Raw genomic sequence first — 12885 nt, forward strand, 5'->3', positions numbered from 1 at the left:
CCGATTTACTGTACAAGGTCATGTGAGTGAGTGCTTGAAGTGAGAAACTATTCTAAAAAAAATATTTTTAAATAATAACATTTAGAACTTAAAACATTAAAACAATAGATAGTTGAAGGATTTTCTAGCAGAATAATACCAATTACCTGCTTTTGCATGCACCTTTTCTTATACTGGTTTCAAAGGATCCTGTCTCCTTCTCCCAAACACCCAGGGCTTGTCCAGGACTATATCATTTTTTTTACTGTGGGCCTAAGAACTAACAGGCAGGTAATTGCTGTCTGTTGTGTCTGGCACCAAGCTCTGCTGGCACAGAATGGTCACAGACCACTCCTGCGGGATTCAGTTTCTTCCACGGATGTCACATTGACAGAGCAGTGGCTTGTCTTCTGCTCTTCTCTGCTGAAAGGTCAGATCTGCTATTGTCATGCTGATTGAAAGTTGGCTCCCCACTGCTTAACTGCAGGAAGCTGCTTGTCAATCAGCATGATGTCAGCATCACACCCCAACAACAGGACAACTTGGAAGAGGAAAAGCTACTCTATTGACATGTAGCAGTTGGATTGCGGGCAAGAGCAATGGCTGCCAGTTGCTAACTACTTGCCTGGTAGATTTTGGCTCATAGTAAAAATAAAAAATAAATAAATAAATAAATAAAAAGACGCGTGGCATTCCCTGGAAAATGGGTGCTCAAGTAAGACTTCACTCCAACTTTAATATAGACAAAAGTCTTAGCACTCCAAAATGGATGCAAAAATGAAGGACAGGTTATTTCCGGACAGCAATCCGCTCTATAAACAGTTTACTGCTTTGGCTGTCACTTAGGCCTTCATCAGAAGAAAAAAACACACAAAAAAAATCAATATTCAAAAATCAGAATAGGACATGATGGTTACATGTAATATGTGCAAAGTATTTGCAAAATTGTCACGAAATACACAAATTGAAAATATCCAATGTCCTAATGGTCTATAGATATATCTCTGTTTAAGATCATTAGAAGAGATTGGGACACTGATAAAAAAATATGATATTATTTCCAGGAAACAGACAGTGATAGAGTTCCTCCTAATAGTATATAGAGGCTGTATGGTAAGGCAGTTTAATGCCCAACTCCAGGGTTCAGTAAGCAGAACAATGTCACTTCACACATCATGCTAGTAAATTAACCACTGCACCCTTGCTGGGATTGAATAGCGGCAGAGAACAGCGAGGTTCACTATTTAAGTTCTCATCAGCCTAAACTAAGCTGCCAGATGTGGCATGAAATATATTTTTAATGAGGTCTGCATTCCCATTCAGGCACCTGAATCTAAATCTGGAAGAACTGAGTAGAAAATACCTCATTGAATGTTGACTTATATCATTATGTTTTCTCTTCCTAATGAGGATTTACAGACGCCGCAGTAACTTGGAGACTCCTGAGAAAAATGCAAAATGTTAGTAAGCAAGGTCTGAAGTTATTTAGGTAAATGTCATACATCGCTGCTGAGAATAAGTGTACGGTGGATTTACAGAATAATAAGAACATTATAACATTTGCTCTCATTTTGAGAATTACCCTATTATTGGATATTTGTCATGCTGAAATGACTCCTGGTCATTAACATTTTTGCATTAAGGAAGGACTCAGTTCCCAACTGTCTGTAAATTCATGGACATTTATAGTGAAAGTAGCACCATCCATGGGTTTTTTTTCTTTACCAAAGTTTGTATCTTGTGTCTGGTTTGACATGCAATGCAAACACACTAAGGCCCCTTTCACACATCAGTGTCTCCAGCAAGTGTGGTGACAGTTTTGTCACGTACCAAAGACACTGACCCACGTAGACCCATTCAAATGAGTGGTCTATGCACACATTAGCATGTTTTCACTGACTGTGTGTCTATGTGCAAAACACGCAGACATGTCCGTTTCACCTGGACACACAGGCCGCAAAATGTGCTGCATACATGCACACAGAGAACAGCGCACACTGTCCTTCGTGTGCACGGAGGGCCGCCGGGGAAGTAGCGCTACTGTAAGCCGCTGTTCCCAGGTGGCAGATGCTGAGCGAGGCTGTCATTATTCTCCCCTGCTCGCTGGCAGAGCAGGGGAGAATTAATAAATGAAAACCTGACCTGCTGTGACCTCAGGACCGTCAGAGAATGCGAGTGATGAGGTCACGGCAGTTCAAGCTCTGTCACAGTGACCTCATCACTTGCACTCTCCAATGGTCCTGAGGTCACAGCAGGTCAGTTTTTCATTCATTCATTCATTCTCCTGTGCTTGTGCTGATGACGGCAGAGCAGGGGAGAATGGATGACAGCCGGCTTCAGCACCAGCCACCGGGGGACAGCGGCTTACAGTAGCGCTACTTCCCCCGGCAGCAGTCTATGTGGTACTGATGCGGCACACGGATAGCACACGGCTGCCGCACATAGTACACACACGGACACAGATATCTCCGGTACCGGTTTTCCCGGTACTGGAAATATCAGGACGTGTGAAACCAGCCTAACAGACAGAGTTAGACTGATGTGCCAGGACACAAAGGGCCCCAATAAGAAGGATTGGTGCTGCACTCACTATTCTGCTGTTACATCAGGTCACATAATCCAATCACATCCAGAGCTTTACTCACTATTCTGCTGTAAAATCAGGTCTTATACTCCAGTCACATCCTGAGCTGAACTCACTATTCTGCTGTCACATCAGGTCTTATACACCAGTCACATCCAGGGCTGCACTCTCTATTCTGCATTTCATGAATTACCAGGGAGGATATATTCGTATATCCCACCGCTGCCACCAATTTATCACGTACCCGCTTCTCAGCACGTGACTTGTGGTTGTGCCTGCAAGGGTTAATCTATCTCCTCTCACTCAGTCCAGCATTCACCCTCTGTTCTATGCTGCAGTGGGAGCATAAATCACACCCTGACACATAACATACACCCTGCTTATATACGCTACTGCCCCTCACCAAACACACGAACGATGAGTCCCAGAAGTACTACTACTACTATGTGCCAGTCACTAGGAGCACAGACTCTAAGGCTATGGATTCTTTAGAGCAGGGTTCCCCAACTCCAGTTGTCATGTCGGACGCTGTTCACACCACAGCGTCCGGCAGGCAGAGGTAGTTCCACCTCCATCCACTATAGCCTCAGTGGCGCCGGCTTGATCTTCAGGCTCTCGGGGGTTAATCTTGCTGGAGACCAGGTTGGATGGTTAGTCACACCCACGGTCTTTAAATAGTCATGCTGGCCTATGGGCGTCGCCGATTATAGCTTGTGTTTCATACCAAGTGGTTCCGGTCTGGAGTGGAGGTGTTGAAGAGAGAGAGATTCGTATCTGGTGGCGTATGATCCGTTGTTATCCTTTCTCCTTCCCATATTTGTGTTTAGTTGTGCCCTGTTCACATTACTGTATATTCCTGTGTGTGTGCGGCGCAGTGCAGTTTAAGTTCTCCCTGTCTGTCATAATTTGTGTGGGGGCTTTGGTGGTGTGACTCCTCACTGGGTGGAGGGTGGAGGGTTAAGTGCAGGGCTGAGCAGGAGACAAGGAAAGGTTGGAGACTCAGGCATTTGCACCATCAGCAAAAACCCTGGGTTGAGGGTCAGACAGGGTTTCCCCTAGTTACAGGGACATCACAGGGGCCCTGGGTATTTCAGCCTTAGTTGAACTAAGCCCCGCTGACATTATAATCGGCCCACATTTTTCAGGAGTCCATGGATCCATTAGATTCCATAACCCGCCAGTTGGCGGCGCTGTCCTTACAGGTCTCCGAGTTGAAAGGGGCAGTTCAGCAGCAGGGCCTGGTAGTAGCGAAGGTGCAAACGGCATCTGCAGGTATCGGTGCAGAGCCGAAGTTTCCGCTGCCAGAACGATTTTCAGGGGATCGCAGCAAATTTGTCGTATTTCGGGAGGCCTGCAAGTTATACTTCCGCATGCGCCCTATCTCCTCAGGTAATGAGGCCCAGCGGGTAGGGCTGGTGTTGTCATTACTGAGTGGTGACCCCCAAGCATGGGCATTTTCCTTACCAGCTGACTCTGCTACATTTCATTCTGTCGATAATATTTTTTCTGCCCTCGGGCTCATTTACGATGATCCTGACCGACTGGCTCTAGCGGAATCTAAAATCCGCGCCCTCCGCCAGGGGGAGCACTTGGCAGAGGATTATTGTTCGGAATTTCACCGCTGGGCCGTAGACACACAGTGGAATGACCCAGCACTGCGGAGCCAGTTTATTCATGGGGTATCAGGGAAGGTTAAACAAGCCCTCCTGATGTATGAGACTCCGGCATCGTTGGAGTCTGCCATGAGTTTGGTGATACGTATTGATCGCCGTTTTCGTCAGGGGGCACAGGAGACGCTACCTCTGGGGGAAAGCAGAGGTGCAATTGTGGTTGAAGTAGATGAGTGCCCTGAACCTATGCAGATTGCTGGCGTGGCACAGGTTAAGCGTCGCGCTCCGGGATTCCGGAAGCCCGGAGCATGTTTCTACTGTGGTAAAAGAGGTCATTATGTTAACGTTTGCCCGGTGCTACCTAAGAGGGTCACATCGGCGGAAAACTGTTAAGCTCAGAGGGTATGGAGGAGACCCAACTGAGCGTATGCATATCCTCCATGATGGTATCTCAATGTATGCTCCCTGCCAAGGTTATTATCGCGGGCAGAGAGCTACCAATATCAGTGTTTGTGGATAGCGGTTCCGCCACCAATCTTATAGATGAGGAGTTTGCACACACCGCCGGGTTTAAGATCGAAAGACTTCCTCACCCCATACAGGTGGTTACCATTAATGCTGTTCCCCTCCCTCAAGGGGAGATTACGGAGTTTGTGGCAGAGGTGAAACTCCACATTGGGGTCCTACATTCTGAGTCGGTTACATGTAGGGTCCTCCGTAATCTCCCAGCACAAATGGTCCTGGGTTTTCCATGGTTGTCCAGGCACAACCCGGTAATTGATTGGAAAACTCAGGACATAGTACAATGGAGTGGTTTCTGCCAAGACAATTGCTTGGCCACATGTGTGTCCGCCGTAACGCCCAGCCTGCCGGAGGCTTTGCAGGATTTTTCGGATGTTTTCTCTGAGAAGGGTTGCTCAGAACTGCCTCCACATAGAGCCTATGACTGTGCGACTAGGTTAAAACCCGGGGCCAAATTACCTAAGGCCAGGATGTTTAATATTTCTGGTCCTGAGAGACAAGCTCTGAAAGACTACATCGCGGAGAGTCTGAGCAAAGGACACATCCGGCCTTCGTCCTCGCCTGTAGCCGCGGGGTTTTTCTTCATTAAGAAGAAAGATGGGGGGTTACGCCCGTGTCTGGATTTCCGAGAGTTAAACCAGATTACTATCCGTGATCCCTACCCAATGCCGTTGATCCCGGATTTGTTCAACCAGGTAGCGGGGGCGAAATGGTTTTCCAAGCTGGACCTCAGGGGGGCGTATAACCTCATAAGGGTCCGTCAGGGGGATGAGTGGAAGACGGCGTTTAACACTCCTGAGGGTCATTTTGAGAGTCTGGTTATGCCGTTTGGGTTGACCACCGCGCCTGCCGTTTTCCAACATTTTATTAATGATGTATTTGCTCATGTCCTGGGGAGATTTGTGATTGTATACCTGGATGATATCCTCATTTATTCTAGCGATCGGGACACTCATTTGGAGCATGTCAGGCAGGTTTTACAGTTGCTCCGGGAGAACCAGCTCTATGCCAAGCTGGAAAAATGTTTATTTTTTGTCCAGGAGTTGCCCTTTTTGGGATATATTGTGTCCGCAGCCGGGTTTAAAATGGACACCGCTAAGGTGCAAGCGGTGCTGCAATGGGAGAGGCCGGAGAGTCTGAAAGCACTCCAGCGGTTCCTTGGGTTTGCGAATTATTATAGGAAATTTATAAAACACTTTTCGACTATCGCCAAACCGCTCACGGACATGACAAAAAAAGGTGCCGAGCTGGCCTGAGGTGGCTATACGTGCATTTGAGCGTCTGAAGAATAGTTTTGCTTCAGCCCCCATTCTGGTGCAACCAGACGTGTCTAAACCTTTTGTGGTGGAGGTTGATGCGTCGGAGGTGGGAGTGGGGGCAGTACTGTCTCAAGGCTCGTCCTTGAGCGAGATGCATCCATGCACCTACTTCTCCAAGAAGCTGTCGCCGGCCGAACGGAATTATGATATCGGCAACAGGGAGTTGTTGGCCATCAAATTGGCTTTTGAGGAATGGCGACACTTCTTGGAGGGGGCGGCTCACCAGGTCACAGTCATCACCGACCATAAGAATCTGCTCTATCTGGAGTCGGCCAAGCGTCTGTCTCCTAGGCAGGCCCGCTGGGCATTGTTTTTTACTTGTTTCAATTTTCTTGTGACTTACCGTCCCGGGGCTAAAAACACCAAGGCGGATGCTTTGTCTAGGTGTTTTCCGGGGGGAGAACCTCGGGAAGAGCCGGTACCCATCCTCCAGAAAGGGGTAGTGGTCTCGGCTCTCACGACGGAGGTAGAGGCGGAGATTGCCGAGGCCCAAGAGGAGGTACCACCAGGACTTCCCGCCAACAAATTATTTGTACCCCTGCATCTTCGGCTTAAGGTGTTGAAGGAACACCACGACTCGGTTCTGGCTGGTCATCCAGGGGTGAAGGGCACCTTAGAGCTGGTATCGCGTCATTTCTGGTGGCCGAAAATCCGGCAGGACGTGGTCTCATACGTGGCAGCTTGCATCACGTGCGCTAGGGCTAAGTCACCCCGAACCCATCCTGCTGGCACGCTACAGCCTCTGGGGGTACCCAATAGGCCATGGACAGAAATCTCCATGGATTTCATCACTGACTTGCCAGCCTCGGTGGGAAACACGGTCATCCTGGTGGTGGTTGACCGTTTTTCAAAGATGGCTCATTTTGTAGCGTTGTCTTCATTGCCCAATGCAAAGACGTTGGCTCAAGTATTTGTGAAGGAGGTGGTCAGACTCCACGGAGTTCCGAAGGACATTGTATCTGATAGGGGTACGCAATTTGTGGCGAGGTTTTGGAAAGCTTTTTGCTCACGTTTGGGGATCAAGTTGTCACATTCATCGGCGTTTCATCCACAGTCTAATGGACAAACTGAGCGCATGAACCAAAATCTAGAACAGTATTTACGATGCTTTGTGTCCGACAACCAGGAGGAGTGGTCTACTTTCCTTCCTCTGGCCGAATTCGCGTTAAATAATCACCGCCAAGAGTCATCGGGAGAGTCTCCATTCTTTTGTGTGTACGGTCAACATCCTCAGTTTTGTACTTTACGTCTGGGTGACTCGGGGGGTGTCCCGGAGGAGGATCAGCTAGGAGCCCAATTGTCATCGGTCTGGAGGAGGGTGAAACAGCGTTTGTTGAGCATGAGTGCCAGGTACAAACGGGTGGCTGACAGTAGACGCGTGCCAGGTCCGGACCTGTGTGTGGGTGAATGGGTGTGGTTAGCTACGAAGAACATAAAACTCAAAATTCCATCTTTAAAACTGGGTCCAAGGTTTATTGGGCCTTTTAGGATTTCTGCCATCATTAACCCAGTGGCTTATCGGTTGGAACTTCCTGCGGTGTACAAGATACACAACGTGTTTCACAGGGCTTTATTGAAAAAGGTGGAAGGCTTGGTGGACACGACGCCGATGCCACCTCCAGTCATGGTGGATGGCGATTTAGAGTTTGAGGTCGCCAAGGTAGTGGACTCTCGAGTAGTACGCCGTACTCTTCAGTATTTGGTGCACTGGCGGGGGTATGGTCCGGAGGAGAGGTCTTGGGTTCCAGCCTCAGACATACATACGAATCGGCTGGTCAGTTCCTTTCACCATCGTCATCTGAACAAGCCGGGTCCTATGAGTCTTGAGGGTCCGGGGGTCCCTCGTAGAAGACGGGGTAATGTCATGTCGGACGCTGTTCACACCACAGCGTCCGGCAGGCAGAGGTAGTTCCACCTCCATCCACTATAGCCTCAGTGGCGCCGGCTTGATCTTCAGGCTCTCGGGGGTTAATCTTGCTGGAGACCAGGTTGGATGGTTAGTCACGCCCACGGTCTTTAAATAGTCATGCTGGCCTATGGGCGTCGCCGATTATAGCTTGTGTTTCATACCAAGTGGTTCCGGTCTGGAGTGGAGGTGTTGAAGAGAGAGAGATTCGTATCTGGTGGCGTATGATCCGTTGTTATCCTTTCTCCTTCCCATATTTGTGTTTAGTTGTGCCCTGTTCACATTACTGTATATTCCTGTGTGTGTGCGGCGCAGTGCAGTTTAAGTTCTCCCTGTCTGTCATAATTTGTGTGGGGGCTTTGGTGGTGCGACTCCTCACTGGGTGGAGGGTGGAGGGTTAAGTGCAGGGCTGAGCAGGAGACAAGGAAAGGTTGGAGGCTCAGGCATTTGCACCATCAGCAAAAACCCTGGGTTGAGGGTCAGACAGGGTTTCCCCTAGTTACAGGGACATCACAGGGGCCCCGGGTATTTCAGCCTTAGTTGAACTAAGCCCCGCTGACACCAGTCCTCAAGGACCACCAACACCAACAAGTCATGTTTTCAGGATTTCCTTAGTATTGCCCAGGTGATAATTCCATCACCTGGGCAATACAAAGGAAATCCTGAAAACATGACCTGTTGGTGGGCCTTGAGGACTGGAGTTGGGGAACACTGCTTGAGAGCAACAAGGTTCAGATTTATTAAAGTTTTAAGCTTTAAAAGAAAGGGTACAGTGCTTACATTAAAATGGATATAAAAATGGAAATAAAAAGTGACATACAAATATGCAAAAACAGTGATAAAATAAAAGGGATAAAACTTACAGAAATATCGAACTTTGCATTCTGGTATTCTGTCCCCAAGAGAGGGGGGGAATATGAAATGGAGCACAACAGCTAGGCTGCCCCTCACTGTGAACAGGTTTCTATGTGTACAGGCCTAATTTATAGACTAACTTGGAGATTGGATTTACAGACCAGCCTTTCATGTTAATATTCTAATCCTTGGTTTGTGACTGGACCATGGTTATTTTACCAATCAATATATTATTTTCTTTGAACACTATTTGTGTGACCTTTCTCATAGATAGTGTCTGGCTGCAATTGTCCTCTCCATCAAAGCCACTAAGAGGTGCGAAATATTACCACTGTGTGGTTCTCAGTAAAGCCCCCTGGTGAGATTGGAGACAGGAGACTGCCTTCTCAGGATGACATGAGGTCATGACCTGTGTGGAGAGCTGCACTGTAAGGACAGATGTTAATTTACTGCTGGTCATACATGCATGCATATACATATTTCACTACACTGCACATCAGGTCTTATTCTACAGTCACATTCAAGGCTGCACTCCCTATTCTGCTGTTACATCAGGTCTTATACTACAGTCACATTCAGAGCTGAATTCATTATTCTGCTGTTACATCAGGTCTTATACTAGAGTCACATCCAGAGCTGCACTCACTATTCTGCTGTTACATGAGGTCAAATACTCCAGTAATATCCAGAGCTGCACTCACTATTTTTCTGTTACATCAAGTCAAATACTCCATTAATATCCAGAGCTGCAATCACTATTTTGCTGTTATATCATTACAAATGTCAAAAACTGACAGAGCACTCCACTTCTTAGCCGCAGGCGGTTTTAATCACAGCAGGGCCACTACCCCTCCACAGAGATATAGATTTCAGTCTAAGGAGAGGATTTACCTAGGTTCCCAAACAAATTAAGACTTTAGTCTTAAGGCCCCATTACATTTAGCGATGCACCAGCGATCCCAACCACGATATGACCCGGTCAGGATCATTGGTGCATCGCTAAATGGTCGCTAGTGAGCTGCCAAACACGCAGATCTCACTAGCGATGCAGCAGCAGTCGGCGGTCATACTCACCTGTCAGATGCGGTGAGGGTGACCGTCTTCCGCCCACGTCCATGGCTCGCTTGTCGGCGCCAGCATAAAGCCAAAGACGAGAAATGGACCAGGCCGATCTCGCACGATCAGCGGTAGCCAGCGGGGGAGCCGGTCGGAGGTGAGTGTCACATGTAGCGATATCGCTAGTTATATCGCTGCTGCGTCACAAAATCGGTGACGCTTTAGCGATATCGCTAGCGATATCGCTATGTGTAAAGGGCCCTTAAGTGAGGATTGGCAAGGTTAGGGTCCTAGAAAACGAGAAACGTCTTACTGTGGCTTCCAGATACACATAAATTGGCAATTTTATGTGCTAAGCTTTCTCAATTTTTCATATTTCTAATGAGGTAATGCAATTCATTTTTCATATTTCATGTTTGCATGCTATGGCTCTACAGTATTCTTCCTGTTTTGTTTGAGTGTATATGAGTTGGTGACTCTAGGTTAAGCACCTGTTCACACTTAGTTTATGCTTGGATGTGATGGTCAGTTTTTTGAAAATTGTATTCATTAACCTTCTGACTGAGCACTCCACCTCTTAGCTGCATGTGTTTTTAATCACAGCAGGGCCACCACTCCTCCACAGAGATATAGATTTCACTCTAAGGAGAGGATTTACATGGGTTCCCATACAGATGAAGACTTTAGTCTAAGTGAGGATTGTCAAGGTTAGGGTGCTATAAAACGAGAAATGCTTTACCGTGGCTTCCAGGTACACATAAATTGGCCATTTTATGTGCTAAGCTTTCTCAATTTTTCTAATGCAGTAATGCAATTAATTTTTCATATTTCATGTTTGCATGCTATGGCGCTACAGTGTGCTTCCTATTTTGTTTGAATATCATTAAAAATGCTCCGGTAATATTGAGAGCTGCACTCACAATTTTGCTGTTGCATAATTACAAATACTCCGGTAATATCCAGAGTTGCACTCACTATTCTGCTGTTACAGTATATCATTACAAATAGAATAAATTGGAGTCTGGCTCAACAGGACTGGATTTTTATTTTATTTATATTTTTCAAAATAAAATATAGTGCGTACAAAAGAACATTTTCATGGTCGACATGACCCAGTTGACGCGTTTCGACTGCACTAAGCAGTCTTACTCTTGACTAGTAGTCATTTATGTATTGTTTTCCAAAGTATAACACAGATGTTCTTAATTCACGTAACAATTAGGTGTTACGTATGGCAAGCGATGTAACACAAACTAGAATAACATTACAAAACTGCAAATTATTACTATATTATTTTATATATAAATAAAATCACACACCAAAATTACGAAAAACACATGCAATAGTGAAATGTTGAAATAAAAACATTTAAATTATATATCAAAATAAAACCCCAAAATGTGTATAATAATGACATTATATAATTATACCATGTTATGAAGGTGAATGTGAATTCTTCCAAGTAGAATATCATTATAAAAAAATTATGTTAAAAAATTCTTTAAATTTGTATATAATTTTGGTGTTTCAATTATTATTACAATTTTTAAAAAATCCTTATTATCCTTGCAGGTGAAGACACAATACTAGCATTTATAAATGAATATGAATGCATCCCATAAAATGGAAAACATTCTTATAAGGCAACACTCAAGGAACTTTTAATACACTAGCCGCAAAAAAAAAAAAAAAAACCTTTTTGAAATACCTTAAGCAATGAATAGATCAAATACATGTATTATTAAAACATGCAAAGTTGACACTACGTTTTTCAATAAACTAATCATTGCAGTGTGGAGCTTCGATTCACATTGTGCTGAATTGTTAATTATCCTCGTCTGGACATGAGCACATCCTGCAGATTTCAGGTTGAGGGAAAATACTAAGCTGTAAAAGTTAATGTCCATCATCCACAATCAATGTCATAATAATATATGTTTATAGAGGTCAGAGCACAGCACTGCACTATTTCCGCCTGCGCCATAATCTGTGAATGGAGAGGCAGGAGACATGAACGTTACCGCTCCATACAAACCCCTCCGAGCCATGGCCGTGTGTCTGAGAGAAGGGGAAGAGGTGCCCCCTCTAGCCTGCATAATCATAATAATTCATCAACACTTTAATAGTTTGGTCAGTTTTTTGGTAAAGGTAATTTAATCGCTGTGTAATAAAAATAGTCTGCAACCTCTTTATAAAATATTTTCTGTGTCAAGTCTTTACCCTATGATCTCTGCTTGCTTACAGTGAATAGGAATATTTTCAATCACAAATATGAGTCATATCCAGACTTACATATGTCCTACAATGATGGTGGCCTAGCCACACACCAATGTCTGACCATATAAAGCTGCAGGGAGAATGAATGGATGTGGAATCCTGAAACGATAGAAGGAAGGTGTTACTTACTCGGAGAATTAAGCAGGCGGGACTGTTTGCAGTAATAAGCCACTTCTTGCTCGCAGTATTCGGCATTGTTGATCATTGCCTCCAGCTGATCAGCTCCACCGCTGTAGTTAAATGACATGAAATACACTCTCCCGGAAAATGATCGGAGCACAGGTGTCATCTCCGTAATGTTGTGCTGAACAATCGTCCAGATTTTCTCCTCTGTTGGAAACATTTCATTAAAAATCCATATGAAACTTTCTGCAATGGATAACACCTGTTCACATGCTACACAAAGCATTTTTTTTACAATCGTAGGGAAAAAAGCATCAGGAATGTTACTAAATTACTCATTATTATCTTACTGGTCTGTATCTGTATGCTATAAGCATCTTTAGGGCTCATACTCACTTGCGAGATTCTCTTGCATGAAAACCTGGCACTGCCGCCGGCACTCGGACCGGAGCTTGCAGTTGCATAGAAATACATGTAGCCGCACGCTCCGGTCCGAGTGTCAGTGGCAGTGCTAAGTTTTCATGCAAGAGACTGGCACGAGAATCGTGTGAGTCTCTCATAAGTGAGTATGAACCCTTAGCATCACAATATATAATATATGCTAATATATGCTTATTCTAGAGCTGGGAAGCGTTAGCCTATCAGTGGGGAGTT

General features: G+C 45.4%; 1 protein-coding gene across 2 annotated transcripts in view; it reads right to left on the bottom strand.

The window, feature by feature from the left end:
- LOC141073688 (contactin-associated protein-like 5) overlaps positions 1 to 12885 on the bottom strand; it is a 960637-nt gene that overhangs the window by 312217 nt on the left and 635535 nt on the right. For both annotated transcript variants that reach the window (XM_073561036.1, XM_073561037.1), the window contains exon 13: positions 12238 to 12438. In XM_073561036.1, coding sequence (XP_073417137.1) covers positions 12238 to 12438 — 201 coding nt within the window. The remainder of the gene's footprint in view (positions 1 to 12237; positions 12439 to 12885) is intronic.

This window comes from Dendrobates tinctorius, unplaced genomic scaffold (assembly GCF_039654945.1).
Source record: "Dendrobates tinctorius isolate UK_male_01 unplaced genomic scaffold, ASM3965494v1 ptg000312l, whole genome shotgun sequence".
In the NCBI taxonomy this organism is placed as follows: Eukaryota; Metazoa; Chordata; class Amphibia; order Anura; family Dendrobatidae; genus Dendrobates; species Dendrobates tinctorius.